This window comes from Hibiscus syriacus, unplaced genomic scaffold (assembly GCF_006381635.1).
Source record: "Hibiscus syriacus cultivar Baekdansim isolate YM2019G1 unplaced genomic scaffold, ASM638163v2 tig00112487_pilon, whole genome shotgun sequence".
Lineage (NCBI taxonomy): Eukaryota > Viridiplantae > Streptophyta > Magnoliopsida > Malvales > Malvaceae > Hibiscus > Hibiscus syriacus.
This window is the reverse complement of record NW_024063341.1, coordinates 82,052-105,185: the sequence shown is the minus strand read 5'-3', so window position 1 is coordinate 105,185 and position 23,134 is coordinate 82,052. Positions and strand designations below refer to the sequence as shown.

The 23,134-nt window shown below is 35.2% G+C and overlaps 2 protein-coding genes and 1 non-coding gene across 3 annotated transcripts; 1 reads left to right on the top strand and 2 right to left on the bottom strand.

Annotated features, from left to right (window-relative positions):
- Positions 1-15,950: 15,950 nt before the first annotated feature.
- LOC120180009 (NHP2-like protein 1) lies at positions 15,951-17,550 on the top strand. Its single transcript, XM_039185447.1, has 4 exons — positions 15,951-16,038; positions 16,116-16,457; positions 17,015-17,146; positions 17,262-17,550. Exons 1-4 carry the CDS (start codon positions 16,036-16,038, stop codon positions 17,286-17,288), a joined length of 504 nt encoding a protein of 167 aa, XP_039041378.1. The 5' UTR covers positions 15,951-16,035; the 3' UTR covers positions 17,289-17,550.
- A 1,451-nt stretch (positions 17,551-19,001) lies between these two features.
- Positions 19,002-19,074, bottom strand: TRNAR-CCU. Its single transcript has one exon. It is a non-coding gene; the product is annotated as a tRNA-Arg (tRNA).
- Positions 19,075-19,216: 142 nt separating this feature from the next.
- On the bottom strand, positions 19,217-21,412 carry LOC120180012 (heme oxygenase 1, chloroplastic-like). The gene is made up of 4 exons (XM_039185449.1): positions 20,900-21,412; positions 20,021-20,244; positions 19,576-19,683; positions 19,217-19,484 (listed from the first exon to the last, which is right to left on the bottom strand). The coding sequence occupies exons 1-4, from the start codon at positions 21,324-21,326 to the stop codon at positions 19,392-19,394; spliced, it is 852 nt and encodes a 283-aa protein (XP_039041380.1). The 5' UTR covers positions 21,327-21,412; the 3' UTR covers positions 19,217-19,391.
- Between the last annotated feature and the right edge of the window lie 1,722 nt (positions 21,413-23,134).

The following is a 23,134-nucleotide window of genomic DNA, read 5'->3' as shown; positions in this document are numbered from 1 at the left end:
ATCTACTTGTAAAGGGATAATAAATATTTTCTGGAGAAATTAACACTGCTCCAATTCCTCGTCCCAATGCGTTGGATGCTCCATCAAAGTAAAGCTTCCAAGATGCAGATGTAGCATTTGTTTCGACTTCTTCATTCATGGATATGCACAACAAATCTTCATCTGGAAAATTGAAACTCAAAGGTTGATAATCATTTGATACACGACTGGCCAGAAAATCAGCTATGACACTTCCTTTTATCACTTTTTGGTTGACATATACAATATCAAACTCGGATAATAACATCTGCCATCTAGCCATTCTGTCTGTCAAAGCTGGTGATTCCATTAAGAATTTCAAAGGATCAAGTTTGGATATCAACCAAGTAGTATGATATAACATGTATTGTCTGAGTCTTCGAGTAGCCCACACCAAAGCACAGCATAATTTTTGTATTGGTGGATATCGAATTTCACAATCAGTAAATTTCTTGCTTAGATAATAAATGGCTTTTTCTTTTCTTCCAGATTCATCATGTTGTCCAAGCACACATCCCATCGAATTTTCAAAGACTGTCAAGTAGAGAATTAACGGTCTATCAGGTATTGGTGATACTAAAATTGGGGCATTGGATAAATATTTCTTAATAATATCCAAAGTTTCTTGACATTCATCATTCCAGACTTCAGGATTGTTCTTTCGAAGTAATTTGAACACTGGATCACATTTGTCAGTTAATTGAGAAATGAACCGAGATATATAATTTAATCTTCCCAAAAAGCCTCGAACTTCTTTTTTTGTATTGGGTGGTGGAAGATCTTGAATTGCTTTTACTTTATCTGGATCAATCTCGATTCCTTTTTTGCTGACCACAAATCCTAAAAGTTTCCCAGAAGTTACCCCAAAAGTGCATTTAGCGGGGTTGAGCTTTAATTGATACTTCCTCAATCTCTGGAAAAGCTTTCTCAAATTTTGAATATGTTCTTCTTCAGTTCGGGATTTGGCAATCATGTCATCTACATATACTTCAATCTCTTTGTGCATCATGTCATGAAACAAAGTTACCATAGCTCTTTGATACGTTGCCCCTGCATTTTTCAATCCAAATGGCATTACTTTATAGCAGAATGTCCCCCACATGGTTACAAATGTTGTTTTTTCCATGTCTTCAGGATTCATTTTTATCTGATTATATCCTGAAAAGCCATCCATGAATGAAAACCATGCGTGTCCTGCAGTATTGTCCACCAAGGTGTCTATGTGGGGTAATGGAAAGCTATCCTTCAGACTAGCTTTGTTGAGATCTCTGTAATCCACACACATTCAAACTTTCCCATTTTTCTTTGGTACGGGAACAATGTTGGCTACCCATTCTGGGTATTTGGCTGCCTGTAGGAAACCTGCATTAATCTGTTTCATCACTTCCTCTTTGATCTGTAACAACATTTCTAGCCTCATTCGCCTGAGCTTTTGTTGGACCGGTTTATATTCTGGATTGATTGGAAGCTTGTGCATCACTATATCTGTACTCAAACCAGGCATATCTTGATAAGACCAGGCGAAGATATCTTTGAACTCTTGAAGGAGATTTATCAATTCTTGTTTTATCTGGATTGTCAGAGTAGTACCAATTTTCACCTCTTTCATTTCTTCATTTGTTCCCAGATTCACAGTCTCAATCTCTTCTTTGTGAGGTAAAATTTGTTTATCTTCTTTTTCTACCAGTCTTAATAATTCAGTAGGAACATCACATTCCAGTTCATCCTCACACTCATTGATTTCCTCCAGACATATGGGCTGCTCTAAATTTATCTCTCGATTAAATTTAGGAATAAACATGCTATTAACATTGTGACACCTGCAAATTTAAGTCGGACATATTTCCGAAAGAATATAGTAAATTTATGAAATAAATAAATGTAAAAATGTTAGAAAATGTAAAGAATGATTGCCATCTAAAAATTTTAAAGAAAATTTCTTATATTTAATATTAGGTGAACTTAACATAATTTCCTTTACAAGATAACAAAAAGTTTTCATACTCTTGGGCCTAAACATAAAGATTAGTTCTGAATATTACTCTGTGTTAATATTAAAACTACAGGAAGGTCTTCAGTGGTCCAATTGTTGAGTGTTTCTCCAGGAAAACATGGGCGAATCCTATCCAAGTATTTTCCAGTCTTGTTGTCATTTATGATCATGTTGATAAATAATCCATTCATAGCTTCTTCAACTATGCTTTGATCTTTCGTCAACTTTTCTTCTCTATAGGCCTCAACAAGCTGTTGTTCTACATTAATTATTCCCCCTGATCTGAATGTGGTCTTCAACTGTGGGAAAAACATATGTTCCCAAAGGATTTCTTCTCCCTTCAACCTTGCATTTCTGCTTTCACACCTTCTTTTCATCTCTTTGTTCTTTTGCTAAAAATTGGGCTTAAATCCAAGCCCAAAACGATCTTTCTTCATTTTTATACTTACAGGAACTGAAATCCCTTGAAGATTCTTTCCTAAACCTTTCCCAGCTTTAGCTCCGATGCCTAAAGTCTGTCGTACCGTCATCTTGGTGCAATCAGATAATCTGGGATATGGAATTTTGCTTCCTTCTGCAATAAAGGTTGCATTGACAAATTCAAGAGCTCGGAAAAAAATTCAAGAGCATCATCATTGGTTTCAATATATGGAACATCACTTGTTATAGACGCAATGATTTCTTCTTCAGCTCCTACGCATATTAGTTGTCCATCAACAACAAATTTCAATTTCTGATGTAATGAAGAAGGAACGGCTCCTGCTGAATGAATCCATGGTCTCCCTAATAAACAATTATATGTAGGGTGGATGTCCATCACCACAAAGTCAATATTGTACACGACTGGTCTGATTAACAACGGTATTTCCATTTTCCCAAGCACCTCTTTTTGAGTACCATCAAAAGCTCGCACTACATTCTGATAACTCTTCATGTGTGATTTATCCACATGCATTCTTTAAAGTGTGACTAGAGGCATTAAGTTGAGAGCGGATCCATTGTCAATCAATACTCCTGGCAAAACATGACCATGATAATGTGTAGTTATATTCAAAGCTTTTACTGACCCCATTCCACCTTCAGGTATTTCATCATCCGTGAATGTTATGTAATTGTCAGCGGCTATATGTCCCACAATTCTGTCAAGTTTATTAAGGGATATATCTTCAGGGATAAAGGTTTGATTAAGCATTCTCATCAAAGCATTTATGTGTGCTTCTGAATTCATCAATAGATCAAGAATAGAAATTCTCGCTTGTTGTTTGTGTAGTTGTTCAACTACACTATATTCACTATGTTTCAGGAATTTCAAAAATTCTTGCACTTGTTTTTCTGTTACAGGCTCATTGAATGCTGGAGGGGATTCATCATCAAATACCTTTTGGGGTACTACCATGGCTTTTCCTTTTGCTTTCACTTGTTCTGAAATATTGGATGTTTCAAGAGAGTAACATCTCCCACTTCTTGTAAAGAATACGACTTCACTTACTGTTTCAGACGTCAAACCCAGACTCTGTATTTTCTCTTCTGTTTTTTCTAGAGAAACAGATCCTCCTACCATTGAAACATTGGTAGTATAATTCCAAGGTACTCTGCGGGTATCCTTGTATGGAAATGGTAGAGGAGTGGTGATAACTACTTTCGGCTTTATTGGTGCAGAAATCACCGTAGATGATTTCACATTAATGATCACAGGATCACTTGTTCTCTGACTAGGTTTAGAATCCTCTGATGAGCAAACATCATCTTCTTCTTTCCCTGGTTATTCTTCAAAGAATTCTACCTCTCTGCTATTCATCAATTTTTGCACCAAATCCCTAAACTCAGGACATAGTTGAATTTCATGCCCCTTCTCTTGATGATATTCACAATAATTCTTGCCTTCATTATGCTTTGGCCTGAATTGTTGTGGAATTATACCGGCTAAAGAGAGTTGTTGAAATATCCAAACAAAAGGAGATTTAATTTCAGAAATGTCAGTTTTTACTTTTTTCTGTTCTCTTCCTGGATTGCATTCACGTTTTTATCTCCATGATTTGGCAATGGATGATTTGATGTAGATGGTGAATTGAATTCCAACTTTCCAGTGTTGATCAAATTTTGAACCACCCTTTTGAATGCCAAATAATTTTCAATAGAATGACCCGTAATTCCTTCATGGTAAACACAGTGTGCCTTTACATCATACCATGGAGGGAATGGTGGTTGCATGGGAACCAAAGGATAGGGCCGTATGACATCTGCTTTTAACAGCGAATCATAGATCTCAGCATATGGTACTGGTAAAGGTGTAAAAGATAACCTTTCATTTTCCTTTCGAGATCCTCTGGACTTTGCTCGATTAGTGTTTGTTTCTTCTTTCTTAACCCTTGGTTGGGTTATTGTAACACTTTTCGATGAATCCTTGTTGAAGAATTTGCATTGTTGACTTCATTCTCTTTTTTATGGTACATAGGTCTTTTGGAACTAGACCCCTCATTTGATTCAATTTTGCCACTTTTCAAGACATTTTCAATGAGTTCTCCAGAAATGACCAAATCTGCAAAATTTCTGGTTGCATTCCCCATTAGATGATTTAAATAAGGAGCTTTCAATATATGGACAAATATTACTGTGGCCTCTTTTTCTGACAAAGGTGGTTGAACATGGGCTGCCATGTCACGCCATCTCTGAGCATACTGTCTGAACGTTTCGTTATTCTTTTTCTCCAAATTTTGGAGAGTCCATCTATCAGGGACCATGTCTGTTACGTGGCGGTACTGCTCTAGGAACGCTTTAGCCAGATCTTTCCAAGATCTAATGTTGGCTTTGGTCAATTGAGTATACCATTTTAAGGCTGGTCCTGTCAAACTATCTTGAAAGCAGTGAATTAATAATTTCTCGTCTTTCACATATCCTGCCATTATGCGACAAAACATAGTAATGTGGGATGAAGGGCATGTGGTACCGTCATATCTATCAAATTCGGGAACTTTGAAATTGATGGGGAGAATTAGGTCTGGAACCAAACTCAACTCACTAGCGTCAAACCCATAGAATGATTCAGTTATTTCCACGGATTTCATTCGTTCTTCTAAACTCTTGATCTGTCTGGTCAATTCTTCATTTATTTTTTCTTTCTCATTCAGCTCATTCAAATCTGGGATTAGATGCTCAGCATTAAAATCCCCTATTTTCACATCTGATATAAGTGGATTTTTGCTTGAAGATGCAGGATCCACTTGTCGATTTTCATGTGGTTTGGCTTCTTGAAATGCTGATGTGCGAGCATTGATTTGTATAGGTGTAGTACCAGAGTGATAAATTGGTTCTGGTGGAAAACCTAAAGGATACATAGGTTCTTTGTCGAAAGATACAGGATTTTCATGCATTTTTCCAATGATAGCCTGCCTTTTAAACATGTCTTCTATTTTCTGCATCATGCTGTCTTGTGAATTTGCAATACTGGCCTCAATTTTCTCTAGCTTCATTCTCATCTCTGCTTGTTCTTTATTATTTTGTTCCTCAATACGTTGTATCTTATCCTCCATAATTCTCTTAGTAGCTTGTCTAGTACCGTAGTGATGTTGTATTTCTCTTTTGGCCAGAATAACTGCAATTGAAAAATCTTCTGATATTATTATTACTATTATTTTCTTTTTTTTTCAAATTTTAATTAATGAATTTTGTCTTAATAATAAAAATTATACATAAAGAAAATGATGCAATGAATAATGAATGTATGCAGAATGTATGTATGCAAAAAGGTATTGATCCCAAAAAGTTAACTGTCATAGAACAACTTTCATCAGCATACAAAAGTTTCTTTATAATAATTCATAACTACAGATAAGGCATAGCTTTCCTATTAAGCTCTATAATTTCTTTCATTAGCCATGACACCTTCTTTCCGAATTTAGAAACTGGATCAACGTGATGCTCAATTATTTTTGCTTCAACAGATAGTTCCCCAACATATCTAGCAACTTCACTCATTTGTACCATGGCCTCGAATACCATATTACTTCTTTCTTCACTTCTTTCTACATAGAAATCAGTTGATTTTTGCCATTGTTCATTAGTTCCTTCAAGAGTTTGCTCTAACTCAGTGATTCTGACTTGACAATTGTGCAAAGTTTTTTCAAGATCTCTAATGCGTCTTCGCAGTGAAGCACTTTCCTCATTACTTTCTTTGAGATCACTAGGTCCTAAACGAACCTTTTCTTGAAATAATAACTCTTCAAGTTGCAAGATACAAGCATTGAACTCTGAGTTTTTGTTTCTTGACTGATCCAAATCTTTTTCAAGTTTTGTTCGTGCTTCTTGCGTTCTTTGACTAAGCTTCTGGATTTGAACATTCTTGTTTCTGCATCTTTGCATCCAATTGCTAGCCACTTCTTGCTCTACCTCAAGTTTGGTGTTGAAATTCTTTCTTTCCAGCTCCCATTTTTCTTTTTCAACATTGAACTCTTCAATCCTTTGGCCTCTTACTTCAAGTTCTACAATCAACTGGTTCATTTCAGATTCAAATCCCTTGAACATGATATTTTTCTCACCCTCAAATTTATCAAGAATATCACTCTTCATCTCTTCTAAATCTTTGGCTCGATCCCTTTCACTTTGCATTTCATTCATGATCTCGCGGTGTTCAGCTTTGTGTTTTATAATTCGCTCTCTTCTATCAACCTCAAAATCTTCCATTTTTTGCTTTCCTTTCTCAAGGCTTTTGAGTAGACGGCTATTCTTTCCTTTCAGATCTTCAACTCGACTTTTCTCGATGTTCAATTCTCTGGTTATCTGTGCTGTTGACCGGCTTGGTCCTGATGCTTTCCGGGATTTATATAACTTCTGGTAATTTTTCTTTAATGCTCTGAATTCACCATCAACTTTTTCTTTGTTTTCTCTTAACATTGCACATTGTGATGAATGAAAGTCAATGTCAACACCCAACATAGCTTTGTCTCGTCTCATCTGCTCTAATTCTCTTGACCAATCTTCTCTTTCTGCTTCAAACTCAGCTCTCAGGATTTCAATCTCTGATGGAACCACCTTAATGCGATATTCCATAGAGATATCCTCATTTTGATCTGGTAGAGGAATATTTTCATTTTTCCTGACAGCTCTCCATCCCTCATAATCAGGAGTTAGCATTTCTTTTGCTGCTTTAGCTTTAATACAAAAAGTTGTTTTCCAAGCTGTAAAGGCTTCCATGATATTTCGTTTATAATTTTTGCTGTGGAATGCGAACTCAGATGAATGTAATCCAGCAGTGACAGGTACAAATTGACGACCTTCATACTGTCTTATGACCAGAAGTGGTGCATATCCAATTCCTCCCCACAATCCGAGCAGCATTATCCAGTTGTAATTACCACATTTGTAAAAGAATTCCCTTTGGATTTGCCACGGGGCTCGCCAAACAATGTCATTGCTTTGTAGATTTCGAAAGGCATTAATCCACATATCTTTCTTAATTTCTTTCGGCCATTCTTGCTCCAGAAATTCTTTTAATGGTGAGTAATCCATATTAAAACGCCGGTATGAAACCTTTTCTGTCCTCCATAAATGGCTACGGATCCAAACATATAACAATTGGGTACACCCTGAGAATTGTCCCCCTCCTAGCTTTCTACAAGCATTTAACGATCTGAAAGTCTCTGCTATAATTACAGAAGCAGGATTAATCTTTTTTGGTAGCTGCTCAAACAAATCTACTACTGCAGCTTCAATATATCCCAATACTTTTGGGAAAATGACCAAACCATACATACCCAGAGCAAATAGATCGAATCGTACTTTAGTGTCTGGATGACTCTGAATAAGTTCTTTAATGTTAGTCCAAGCAATACCTTCGCTTTCGCCCTTTTGTTTTGTACGGGATGCCACCCATTCTTCTCGTACTCCGGCAATCTTTGCTAATTTAACTCGAAAGGGTTGAGTTTTAATTGATTTTGAATAAATTTGATTCTCCAAAGCCCCTTCTATATGTAGCAAAGTTGTATACTCTTCAATAGTAGGGACCAAGTCCTCTTTATTGAGAGTGAAGCAATTGTACACTGGATTCCAGAATTGAATTAGGGCTCGAAGTAAGTCATCATCAACTTCAACATAGAGCAAATATGAGATGTCTCCGTAAGTCTGATAAAACTGTAACTTTTTGTTTGAGTCCCAACTTTCCCAAATGTTTCGCAAATCTTGCATATAATTTCTTTTTAGCGAAAATAGAGCATAACTGGTCAAGTCATATACATAGTCATCCTGCAGACTGTCTCCTCCTTGTTTTTGTAAGTCCTCGGCCCACTGTCTTACTTCTGAGTTTAGAACTATTTGATTTGAACACTTTTTATCCATGGATGAAGGCTTTCCAATGAGACAATTAACACGAGGATCAATACCTTTTATCCTGTATGATGCTATGCAAACAGAAGAAATAAAGAACACACAAAAAGAAATGAATTAGTTTACATAATAAAGAAAAAATAATTTAATAATAATGTCTACCTAAATATCCTTATTTAAACATGCTTTTTTCATAATTTAAATAATTTAAATTCACATGTAATTTAATCAGTAAGAAAATAAATAAAAGAAAGTTAGAATTCATTTCTCCTGTGTGTACACCTATTTTGGACAAAATTTTGGCATGGCTTCAGATCGGAAGAGTTTCTAGGGTTTATTATATGCAGGGTTTCAGTTCTAGGAGTAAGGGTACTCGAACTGTCCTTGTTGATGCCCCCTTGGGCTATCAAACCCTCAATCCTAGTCCATTACAGACTTAAACGGATCGAGTTCAATTCGAGGGGACACATTTCTCTATGCCTGACACGGAGAATAAATTCTCACGAAGACATAGAGCATATGAACCCCGAAAGTTACTTGCTAGGTCTGACACGGAGAATAAATTCTCACGAAGACGTCGCTTTCACTCCCACTTAAAAGGGACAAACTCAATTATAGAGCTTTATGTTATGCAATGCAAGTGTGGTGTGTGAGGAGAAATGTTCAAACCTCTGACAGACAATAAATAATGAAATAAAATACTTGAAAAATGAAACATTAATAAAATAATATACATATAAATATTATGAAAATAATAAGTATATATAAAAATTTTGAAAAGAAAGAATTAAAAATTAAATATATGAACTTTTAATTTTTAATTAATAGAGACAATTTATAATTGATTTTAAAGTTTGACCAGTTCCCCAGTAGAGTCGCCAAGCTGTCGTAACCGGTTTTCGTCCGGGTACAAATTTTTACTTGGCGGGAAAAGTAATGTGAATAAATTAATGATTAAAAAAATATTTTGGGAGTCTCTATCGGCCTTTTGGGTTAGGTATGTCGAATACCTAAAAATAATCTTTTAAAAGATTTTTAAGGAAACATCGATTAAAAGATAAACTGATATGCGTTTTAACCAAAAATTCATTCTTTTTAATAAAAAGGGATTCGTGGTCGGTTACGTTTAGGGAAGGATTAGCACCCCTACAACGCCCAAATTTGGTACTTTTTAATTAGAAATTGTCTCTATTATTAGAAATTTAAAAATTCAAACTATATTTAATTTATAATCCTATTATTTCAAAATAAAAAAAATATTAATTTATATATATTTATAAATAAAATATTTATTTATTTAGAAATATCAGAAAATGACTTCTAGGTATCTTAAGACAGCTATTTTCTTCGATATTAATAAATATCAATATAATTTAAATAAAATTATAATTTTTATAATATTTAATTTTAAAATACCAGAATAGGACATCCAGTTGTATTAAGACTGCCCTTTTCTTTGATATTGAAAAATAAATAAATATTAAAATATGATAAAAAATAATTTATGTAAAAAGGAAATTATTATTTATTATATATATTTATATGACTATATAAATAATAATAAAAATAATATTTAAATATATAAACAAGTAAAATTAAAACATAAATAAACAATAAAAATACAATTAGAACTATATATTTAAAAACAATAAAACTTTATAATAAATGAAAAATATTTAAAAATAGTGACTAAATTATAATCTAATAAAATTAAATACCTAATTCATAATTAATTATTTAAAATTATAGGGATTAAACATGCCATTTTCCTTATTTATTAATTTGGTGACTAAAATAAAATTATATAAAATTTGAATATCAGATTAAAATAAATTAAAATATATACTCAGGATTAAAATATTATTATTAAAACTAAAGGACTAAATACGTATTTTATCTAAATATTTATAATTACGGTTAAGGGCTAAAATATAATAAATAAAATTTAGAGACCAAATTAAAAGGATTATAAATTTGATTTAGTGACTAAAATGTAAGAATTACAAGTTAAGGGACTGCGGACGGGATTTAACCCTTAGTTAATTACACAAATAGCCCTCCCCGAAACGACGTCGTTCGGGAAGGGCTATTTAAAGCCCGAAACCGGCTGGCCCGAAGGGCCAGCTCTCATTTATTTTCTTCCCTCTCTCTCTCTTCTTTGAGAGAGTTTAAAACTCTCTCGCTTCTCTCTAAAATAGAGAGAAGCACACCGGCCGGCAGCCGTTCGCCGGCGTTGACCCCGCCGCCGGCCACCGCCTTCGGTGGCCAGAATTTTTTTTTTACACTAAAACGTAGATCGGACCGTCCTAATGACGGTTCTGGTGTTCTTTTCTCTTAAATAGCTCCCGATCGGAGCAAATCTAGGAAAGTACCTTCGATTTTCGAAGGTTTTTGGAGAGGTCCAGCGGTCGTGGCTTCCTCGGTAAGCTTCTCTCCTTTCTTTTCTTTTGTTTTTGGTTGATGTGTTGTGGGTTTGCTCTGCTTTAGGTTTGCTGTTGGTTGCTCCTTCTCTGTTGGTTTTTTTCTTTTTTTTTCTCTTTTTCCCTCTGTTGGTTCCCTTTTCTTTGCAGGTTGGGTGATGGCTTTATAACCATCACCGGCGCTTGTCTCGGACCGGGTAAAAGAGTAGAGTTCGGTGAGTCACCAAACTTCCAGTGGTGACTCACCGTTGAAGGCAACGTGTGCGGCTGGAGTGGCTCTTCTGGAAGCCTTTGACGAGACGTGGCAGCGATGGAGATGGTGGGAGTAGCTACGGCGGCCGCGTGGCCCTAGGGTATCATACCCTAGGGTTTGCATCTGGAAGAGTGTGGGCCGTTGGATCTCTCAGATCTAACGGCTGAGATTGAGACGGTGGCTAGAGCTAGGGTTTAGAAACCCTAGCTGAAACCCTAAATGTTTAGGGTTTCCTTTTGGGTTTGGGCCGGTTCTGGTTGGGCCTGGGATTTGGGCTTATAATATTTTTTTAATAATAATAATAATATATATAATAATTATAATAATTATAATAATAATAATAATAATAATAATAATAATAATAATAATTATAATAATAATAATAAATAAATAAATAAATAAAAATGGGTAAAAAAGTTAGTATCTTCAACTGCCATCATCCATTTCCACAGCAGTCATTTTATATTGCCACATCATTATCATTTGTATATACCATTACTAACTTTACTTAGGTGACAAAGTAAAGTTCCTTGACAAACCTATTTGACTTCTCCAATTCCCTGTGGAGACGATACTCTACTTATCACTTTATTACTTGTTCGATTGTGTATACTTGCACAATATCCGCACTCATTTTATAGTACCCACAAGAGCGGACAGTATTGATACTTTATAGGCGCCATTATTGCAATTCTTTTAAATTCCTAAAGTATCGATAATATCTTACATATACTTATTAAAGTATCGATACCATAAACATATCCGATAGATATTTATCAGTTTTGTCATATTTTTACCTCTTATATTATTATGTGTCGATACATGTTTATAAAGTTTCGATACTTTATAGGTGCTATTATTGTAATTCTTTTAAATTCCTAAAGTATCGATAATATGATACTTATACTTATTACAATATCGATACCTTCAACATATCCGGTAGCGCTTTACCGGTTTTGTCATATTAAACCTAGTTTTGTTATATGTTTACTTGATATATTGTTATGTATCGATACTTATTTGAATGGTATCGATACCTACCGACAAGCTAATTTTGCTGATTGCCAAATTTTTTAATATTTCTTCATGATTTCCACCTACAACATTATTATTACTCAATATTTCCGGTAGCGCTAAATCGACTTTGTTAATTATCTTATTATGTTCCCGATAACGTCGTATATTAGTCCGCCTTTCCTGAGACAATCACCTTTGTTGGGCTCTTCTTAATTTCAGCTGGCTTGGTTCTATCTTCTTGCGTTACCCATTTTCTCCTTCAGGTAATCCATTCATTCAAATCTCCTTAACTCTTGATTCTTCTCTTTTCCCTAATTTCATTTCTTCCCTAACCTGCATTTATCCTCAATTTTCATTCGTGACTTCAAATCCTTTCTGATTGCTTCCTCTTCTGCCACTCATCCATGACAACACCTCCCCCTTCAGTCGATCCTTGTCCCTAAGGATCAAATTCGGGAAATTATGATTGAAGAACCGAGAAGTCTTCTTAGGTTGCGTTTTTTGAACCTATGTTTGTCCATTGCACTAGGAGCTATGTAGTTGCCTGATTATTCCTCTTGACTACGTGTGTATCTAAAATCGATGTAGGGTAGACATTCAATTGACCATCGGGCCCTACTTCTTGTGGATCCAATGAGGTAATCGTATGCTCCCCAATCTTATTCTTTAAAAGGCTGACATGAAATACGAGATAGAGTCTCGTATGGTATGGTAATTTTAACTTGTAAACTACTGACCATACTCATTGGATGATTGTGTATGGTTCATAATATCGAGTTGCGAGCTTCAAATTATTGTGAAGTGCCAGAGAAGAGTACTAATATGGTTGCAATTTGAGGTGAACTCTGTCTCCTACTTGAAATTTCTTATCACTCTTTTTTTTTTATCATCATAGAATTTCATGCGTGTTTGAGTCTTCAGTAGTTGTTCTTTCAAAACTCGATTTATGTTTACTATGGTATCCAACAATCCTTGAACTGTGTTGACTATAAATTGACCTCCCTAAGATATGAATTGGTGTTTGTCCCCATACATAGCTTTAAAAGGGGTTATGCCCAATACAATGTGAAAGTTGGTATTGCACCACCACTCTGCTTGGGGTAACCAGTCAATCCAACTCTTAGGATTAAGAAAACACATGCTTCTTAGGTATTACTCTACACACTAATTGACTCTTTTAGTTTGATCATCTATCTTAGGATGGTAGATAGTGCTGAAAAAGGTTGTTGTCCCCGTTTACTTCATGAACTCCTTCCAGAAAACACTAGTGAAACGTTTATCTCTGTATGAAATAGTTGTTTTAGGCTGACCATGTAGTTTATAGACTTGAGACTAAGGGTGAGCAAGTAGAAGAAAGTGAGCCTATTTTGTAAATCTGTCTACAATGATCCATATGCTGCTAAACTTCTTAAAAGGGGGTAAACCCTCAAAAGTCTATTAAAATTACCTCTCATGCCTGTTGGTGTGGTTTGGTTTAGTCATTTGGCAAACTTTACAGTTTTGAATAAACTCTTTGATCTGTTTCTTCATCCCATGCCAAAAACATAGAGTTGGACTCTATACATTGTAGCTTGAACCCTCGAGTGACCCCCAATAGCAAACTCATGCAATAGAGATAAAATTAACTTTCTCAATTCACCTTTTGTCTCCACATAAATTTCTTGTTAAATCTCAAAACACCTTTACTAAAAGACCATTGGTCATTTTCATCCTTATAAATACACAAAGCTGCAATTTTTTCCTGAGCAAATTCATTTTCCTCATAACTACTTTCAATTTCTTGTACCCACTGTGGAATTATAATTATTCTGATTTGGTGTAAGAGTAACACCTTTAACCTGGCTTAGTCGAAAATCAGATTGAAGATGTAATTAGAGATAAAAAAAAATCAGATTTTAAACAAGCATTTCTAAATATTCTGATGTGATTCCCATCGACAAGGACTCGGAAGAATAACCTAGTGGACCAATGGCACAAGCTAGGGTGAGGAAGTTTCAAGAAGCCATACAAAGTTTATTTTGTCAAGGCTGGAATTCGGAGAAGGAACCTCCAAAGTCAAGGGAAAACTACTTTCTTTTACTCGTGCATGAATTTTCATGAATCATCAATAGTTGCATAACATCAATTTTTATTAATAAGCATACTGCCATTAAATGTATGCACTTCATTGAAACAAGTTGTTCATTAATACATATAGTTCATTTAAAAAGCTACTTCATTTAAGTAAGCTAGTTTCATTTAATAAAGCTGGTTCATTAATTAAAATAGTTCATCAATTAAACTAACTCTTTTAATGTTTGCATGACATGTTTATTTGATTTTATTTAAGGCTTGAACGTGACTTACCTTTGTGTCTAGTTGCACGGACGATTTGGATGAGCTTGAACGAAATAAGAGACCTTTCAAATTCAGCAAGGAGACAAGCAATTGAAGGACCTATTTATTCATACAATCAAGGCATTGCTATCATCCCATTTGAGAGGCCATTTTAATTCTACAAGAGACATGCCATGAAGGCCATTTTAATTCATCCCTTTATGACATTCAAGAAGGATGAATGCCTTGTAAATCAGCATAGAATATCAAGAGACACTCCTCTTTGGACGTATAGGATGTTACATTGATCAAGGTGTTCACATTCAACCTCTACTTTTTCATAAGGAAGCAAACCAAGGGAGTTCAAGAGTCTATACAACAAGAATTCATTAATTGTATCAATAAAAATAACGATCAGTACCAATAAAAAATCTTATTAGTTAAAAATTCTCTATCATAAAAGTTTAGTTATTAGAGTATATTACATTTCGGTATATAAAAGCATATGAACAAAATATTCATAGCCATTAGCCTTCGGCTTATTTTTGACAAATAAGAGTAAAGAAAAGACCCCAACGGAAAGAAGATTTGTAACTTTTCTTTTTCAATAATTTGAGTATCTATCATTTATCTTTTTAAGATCCAAATAAATATTAATTTCGTCAAGATAAAGCAGGTTATAATATTTTTTAAAATATTTAATGTTGTTGTATTCTTAAAATTTTAATCCAAGAATTTAATTAAGTTGAAACAACTCTGTGTTAATCGATCCATGCATTTGATGGTAAAATGTACATTTATTGTTATTACTGGTGAAGTCTTTTCCTAATACAATATTTTGTATATTGTGGATGCATATATATAACTTTTTGAATCAAATCGTTATAATCCATAATTTGATTCATTCATATTATTATTATTATTATTATTTTGTTCACTCAAGTTTTTTATTTTAATATAAATTTAATTTAAGATTTAAGTGCTAAATACATTTATTAATTAATAAGGGTAAACTATGTGTTTAGTACCTAAATTATCAATTTTGGTCTGTTTTAGTACCTAAACTTTTAAATTTTTTCAAAACCATAACTAACGTTTAGTTTTTGTTTCATTTTAGTACCACACTATTAAAAACTTAGCGGACGAACTCGCTGGCCGTCACATTCATCAAACTTTCCATACCAACCTTTTCAAACCCCCGAGCGTGATTCTGACCTCCGTTTCACTAGAAAATGCCTCAATGTCTCCAAATTGACGATCTTCGATTTCTTAATCCTCTTATCTCCTTCATCAATCGTCTGATGGGCATGAAACTAAATTATGTTAGTTGACTCGTCATTCTCTCGTGGTTTTCCGTTCGGATTGGCCGTTTGTCCACTGGAGCTATGTCTCGTCAGACTGTCCGTTAAGTTTTTAACGGCAAATACTAAAATGAAATAGAAACTAAATGTTAGGTATGGTTTTGAAAAAAATTAAAAATTTAAATACTAAAACAGATCAAAACTAACAGTTTAAATATTAAATACGTGGTTTACCCAATTAATAATTCAGGCCTATAGCTGTTGACCCGATCCGAATTGCAAAATCTATAAAAAAGTGACCTGCGTTATTTCTTTCGTAAACCCTAGCGCCCCTTTTTACTGTATCGAACAAAAACATAGTTACTTGTTTTCCTCCTCTGTTTTCCCGAAGAGAAAAAAATGGTAATGACTTTGTATTTGTTAAGAGAAAGTGATCTTATCTTTGCATTGTATCTTACAAATGGCTTGTACTTTTGCAGACTGGAGAAGCAGTGAACCCCAAAGCATACCCGCTTGCGGATGCTCAGTTGACAACAACGATTTTAGATCTTGTTCAACAAGCTGCCAACTACAAGCAGCTCAAAAAGGGAGCTAATGAAGGTTTGGAAACAATACCCATTTCCATATTTTTTTTCGTTTTTTGCAATTATTGTTATCTTTTCCGGTATGGGTTTTCTTTTTCACGATTGTATTTTTCTTCTCTTTTTAATTGGGTTTGTTTGGGGTCCCTGAATAGAGGTATATCCGAGTTCGTTGTGATGGCTGCCGATACCGAGCCCCTTGAGATTCTGCTCCATCTTCCTTTGCTTGCTGAAGATAAGGTAATTGCTTTATGCTTTTTTTTGTTCTTTTTCTGAATTCATGCTTCATATTTGAGTATTTACGCTAGTAAAAGTAATTGCTTAGTGGTATATGTATTTATTGTCGATGTGTTTGTGGTGTTTGTATATGATGTTCCTTGCTACAACTTAAATGTGTTAATCAGTTATATCACTTTTGTAATGTTTAGCGTTGGGTTTAGTGTTGGACTAATCATCTTTGGGAGTTTCTGTAGTTTTATTGCTTCAAATCAATGATGTTCTCGTTAGCTATGAATTTGGTCGGGACTGAAGAAAGATTTTATGCTAGAGGTACAAAATTAGACCATTGATAGAAAATACAAATAAAATACTTAAACTATGTGCGAATTTAAAATTTCCAGCTCAGTCCATCCCTGAATTTGGAGCACATGATTCTACTGTACTTTTACTTAAGGTTACACGCTGTTTCTTGAGCTCGGAAACATTCCAGTTATGCATATTCTTGATTCCTCAATGAAAAGTTCACACCTTGATTCATTGCCTAGATTTTGATAACAATAGCAATGTTGTTTTTGCAGAATGTGCCCTACGTTTTTGTTCCTTCAAAGCAAGCTCTTGGACGAGCATGCGGGGTCACAAGACCTGTAATTGCGTGTTCTGTCACAACGAACGAGGGAAGCCAATTGAAGTCCCAAATACAACAACTCAAGGTACTTACTGCACCTTCTAGTACAGCATGTCACCGTATAAAACTAACGATATTTTGCCCCTGGTTTGGCTGAATCTGCTCCTGCATCTCATGTTTTCTTCATTTGTGGAATGTAGGATGCTATTGAGAAGTTCTTGATCTAGAATCTTATGAAGCCTGGTTTTCGGCGTGATGGGCCTCTTGGATTGTGGTGGTCGGTCCTTTAGAGGCGCTGACTGGTGAAGTTGTGCCCCATTAATCTCACCTTGAACGTGATTGTTGTCTTTTATGTTTTGGTATGAACTCAGGAAAAGGATAATCTTGAATCTACACTTAGGGGAGCTGAGTATGACTGATGCTGTTACTTAATGTTGCATGTTTAAACTGATTAATCTTAAAAAAAAAAAATTAACAGTTTTGGGCCAACCTGACTCATTTGAATCATATATCTTCCATCAGACATTCAGCCCAACTCAACCAGATACCCAACACACTTTTTTATATATATTTTTATTCGATAAAATAAGGAGATAATTGAAAATTGGGATCATTCCTAAGTATATGGAGAGTGACTATAAAATATTACCCTAGGTTTTGATTAGATTAAAGATTTTTCACTCTAAATTTTGATTTGACCTTATTTTATCATTTATCTCGCTCATTTTCCTTATTATGGGTGTAAATAAATTGTTTATAATCCATTTGTATAAAGTTCATTTATTAAGTTGAACAAAATTTTCATGTTAATAAATGAACGAACATAAACGATTTGTTGAAGAATATATAAACAAAAATATTTGAGAAAGTTAAACGAATAAAAAACGAACACCTTTAAAAATATACAAATAAACATGATAAAATTTAAACGAATACAAATTGAACATGAATACCTCAAAAAATAAACAAATGAACACTAATAAACTCTTTTTCTTCAAGTTTAGTTCATTAACACCTTATCCATTACCATCCTTCTAAAAACATTTACTCTTTTCATTGCGTACTTTTGTAGCTACAAACCTTTTTGTTTTGTGTCTATTTCTCACATTAGGGGTCGGATTTTGCAGTTATGGAAAGGGAAAAGGTTTTGGCTGAAAAGAATTTCACGAACAAAGGAGGTAGCACCATGGATGACTCTTCCAAAAGTCTTCTACAATGGATGGTTTAATTCTATGTTGTATATAATAATCACGGAATAACTTATCGTCAAGTGGGCGTGCCGGAGTGGTTATCGGGCATGACTAGAAACAAAAACAATAAGCTGCTAGTTCCTGGTTTGTTTTTAGAACTAAACTGACCCCATTGCCCGTAGTTCCAGACTGCTGTGCTAATGGAGTTTTGAGTAATTCACTTGAGCTGAATGCCTTCGCTTCCTGTGAAACAATTGACAGACCCACCTTTTCTTTTCTCTGTTCTCTGAAGTTCAAAGCATTGTAGAACAAAAAGAATGTCAAACTCGAGTTTGACACTTGTTTTCGTCCGATCGATACTACCAAGTGTTGGGACTTTCAATCCATGTAAAACGTTTACATTCTTGGTTCCAATGAAAAAGTCCTAGGCATGGATGAGTTGATTTCGTTCCTTCTTTTCTTTCACCAGTTTGATGAATTAGGAAGATTAGCTTCAAGGAAATCAGCATTTGTCATGCTCTAGCGTTTTTCAGTCATGTATTTTACTCACATTAGCATCACATTTCATGGATGGTGATTTTTTCAAGTGCATATCAAGCCATCGATAGCCTTCGGATCCGTTCCACGATTCATGTACAACTGTTGATACCATTAATGTATTATTTATTTATTTATTGATCATTAATGTATGTTGTAACAGGGGAAAAAGGAGATTAAAAAATTAACAGAGCAAAACACTAGCAGTCCATGCGCGCCAGATAGGGGTCGAACCTATGACCTTCTGCTTAGGAAAGAGACGCTCTATCCACTGAGCTACAAGCGCTTGATGTTCACTGTGTATGCATTACGTTTAAATGCGTATAATTGAACAGAACCGGTGAAAAACAATTCCCAGCTTAAAACAAAAGAAACTCAATTTTGAACCTAAATCAGCATTCATGCATATGACATTGAACGAAAGAAACTTTACATGTAGCTGAACAGTATTAGAAGGAACAAAGTTCCAGGAATACAAGTAAATATTGAGAAATATGTTTACAAGTTCAGTCCACAGTGTTGAGTATTGACTTGGAATCCCATATCAAAACACAACAATTCTATATTTGAAAACACATACCAGAACAAGTTATGGCTGGCATACTATGACAATATTAATCGAAGAATATCCCCTGAATATTTGAACGATTTCTCAGTTTCTTCCAAGCAATGGTTCTTCTCCTCTCGAGTCCAGCTCTTAAGTAACATAGAATAGGTGTTAGTCTTACAGACAAAGTATAGAAATGGTGTTTACAAGAGAGTTAAGCAATCATACAATGAATATTACCTCAGCAACTTTATTCAGCTTGTCCCTCACATTTTGTAACAGCTGGGAAAGGTCACCATCCCATTTGTAAAATTCCAACTCCTTGTTGTCAAGTATCTTCTCAGCCACCTGATAGAAAGAGTGGGGTTAAATGAGCTCGAGTGCTCTATCTTGTAAATCAAGTTATTATTCATCTAAGTGAGGACAATTTATGGAGAAGGGGGAAGTAAGGACATAGATATCGAGGGAAGTGTATGCATTCAACATGCTACAGAATAAGTATGGCTATGAGATATCCACTAGATAGAAGCTGATGAAATGCATGAACGACCCAAATGGGGAACTGAAAGGGATAGGAAGAAGAAGAGAGACGGAGCAAAATGACATGTGCTTAATTCTAGACAGTGCAGATAAGGATCGAGAAATTTATTTTTCGATACTCATCGGGAGCTAATATTGTGTTTACCTTTTTCCCAATCATCCGGCCACCAGCTGAGTGGGCAAAATAAATGTTGTAAAAATGGCATATGAATGCTTGTGGATCCTTGTCAGATAGTTCTTTAAGATACTCGGAATACGTAACACCGGGAGAAGATGGTTCTGGAATGGCATAACCTTGGTCTTTGAACCACTGTAAATCCATCGCCAACTTCTCGGACCTTTCCAATCCAGTGTTTCTGAATTCAGCATCTGAAGCAGACCAGTCTTATCACTTTACTTTTTTCTAGCAGTACCGTAAAATCATAAAAATACCACAATCAAGAAGCACATACATACAAGCATATACATATGAAATGAGCAAAGCTAGGAACTGGGTTTAACATGAAGTTAGCACCACTGTTACTTTTAAAGGCATTCATTTCAAGTATTAAACAGCTACAATGCAATCATCTATGTTAATGGTAAAGTGCTTTGGTTTTCGTGTGAAAGGCTATTTGAATCTACCTTCATCAAACCATTAGACCAAACAACAGAAGCCCGGAATCGAAGAAAGAAAGAATTCTTGGCATACAATCTGCATTCTTAATTTGTCATTCACCCATATAGCTGAAAACAAATACATTCAATCTGTATTCTTAATAGATTTTTTTGTCAAATTGAGAGCAATTACTCCAAGTTCCCTCCGTTGTGGCCTATAGCAACATCTAAATATCATTGTATAAAAAACTTAAAGGTTCAGTCTAGTCTTATTTTCCCTTAATAAACCCATCCTATCACAGATGGTTCGATTCTAAAATCAATCACAATACTCCAAAACTATAGCTGAAAACAATTATACATAGGAACTAAAATTCAAAGAAAAAAAGTTGAATGAAAATAGATAAATAGAAAATGGGAAGCTTACAGCTAGAAAAAGCAGCCTTATCAATAATCCCTTCAAGCGTATCGTAAACCAACTTGCTGTCAACAAGGAACTTCAAGTACCCATCGACAGTGGGCTCCCATACCTTAACGGTCCGTTCTTCAGGTTGTTTCACTTCCTTCTCTCCTTCCTTGGCTTGGTCTCTAGTATGCAATTTCATAGCCACGATCCTCATCTCCTCCACAAACCCTTTAGCCTCTCCGGGGTACCTCTTCCTGTGCTTCTCCGCCGTCGTGGCCGATACGACGACGTTCCTAGTAACCATCCTGGGGAGTTTAAGAGACAGAGCTTTGGAAGATGGGAAATCCTTGAGGACAAAACTGGAAGAGAAATTGGGAGGTGGAGGTGGTTTAAGGTTGGGTCTTTTGAGAAAGGCGTGGGACTGGGAAATTGGGATCAGAGATGCCATTGAAACCCAGATTTTTCTATTTCTTGCTAAGGTTTAAACGGGGCTGTTGATGTAAAGAAGGAGAGCGAAAATATGAAATATTTTAAGAGGCTTGTATTAGCAGTTCACACAGTCTTGTCTTGAAGCTAAAGTGTTGATATGAAGTGGTAAATAGAAAAAGAAAGAATTTCTCGAGTGAATAGAAAATTATGGTCGCTTAAAATAATGGCGACTGAAATGGGCAACGGTATGGGCTTTCCGCTTTTCTATCTCTATACTCACTTAATATTTTTTAATCTATCACCCGTCCACCACCTTTGATGGATATAAATTTTTAAATTCACACCCGTCCACGTGGATACATTTTTAAATCCATCCCCACACCCACTACCCACTAACGACATACCCATCTAGACCCGCCTGACAGCAAACTAATGGGATGTTGGAGTTGGTTCCCAGACAGTTCGTGATGGAGTAGCAGCGCATGCTTCAATTTGTCAGAGGAGTGGCTCTACAAATGTTATAGAGACATATTGTAAGGAGCATGTAGTCGCAGAGTTGGATTGTTGTGTTGCTTTTGATGTTAATGCTCATAGTGCGCCTAATATGGGTTTTGAGTAGGGGTGTGCAAATCCGGGTACCCGGATTTCGGAACTTCCGGGTCGACGATTTCTCGGCCTGTGTCCCGACCCGGATGTTACGGATACCCGGTAATCGGGTACCCGGATTTTGCGGATACCCGCTAATCGGGTACCCGATACCCGGTTTTTCATTTTTTATTTTCAAATTATTAATTTAAAAAAAATATATACACAAATTTAAATGTTCGAAACTTCGAATTACATACTCTAATATCCGAACATAAAATTTAAAAGTTCAAAATAAAAAATATAATAATTCATAATATAAATAATTCATTATATTTTATATAATTATATATATAAAATAAAAAAAAAATAAAAACTAACCGGGTACCCGGAAAACTAGATTTTGTGACCCGGGCCCGACCCGGGAAATATCGGGCCGGGTACCCGACCCGGCCGGGTAATTTTTTTTAGAGAATTACCCGGTTTTTTTAGATCCGGGTCGGCGGGTCGACGGGTCGGGTCAACGGGGTCGGGTAATTTTGCACACCCCTAGTTTTGAGAGGCTAAAGAATATGAAAACTGCTGTTTTTGATATTAATGCTTATAATACGGTTAATTTGTGTTTGGATGGACAGCATAGGCTAAAGAACATGGAAAATGACGTGATTAGTGGGATTATGGGTTTAATCAAAGAGCCGAATATTTTCCTAATTAAATGCCATATATCTTTAATATTTGGTTAAATTATATGTTATATATTATACAATATTAAAATTTATAAATTAGTCTCTAAAATTACACCTAAATTCATAATGGTCCAAAATTTAATAGATATTTAACTGGGCGGGCGGATGTGGGGCGGGCGGATGTAGGGCGGATGGGGCGGGTAATGTCTCAAACCCATTACCCGTCCACCACCCACGACGGGTACCACTCTATAAATCCACACCCGCCCACTATCCGCTAAAATTATACCCATCCCTGCTCCAATTGGAGCGAATGCGATGCGAAATCTACGAAACTGTACCCGTTTGCTATCCTTACTTTCCACAGTATTGGAACTATAATCCAGTGAATGATCTAAAAATAATATATATTAATATATATATATATATATATATATATAAAACATAAAATTTATGAAGTAAACTTTACAAACAGGAATTTAAAGGAGGGTAATTGAAGAAAATTTGAATTTCAATTTAAACATGTGTCAATTCTCAACAAATAGTGATTCCGCCA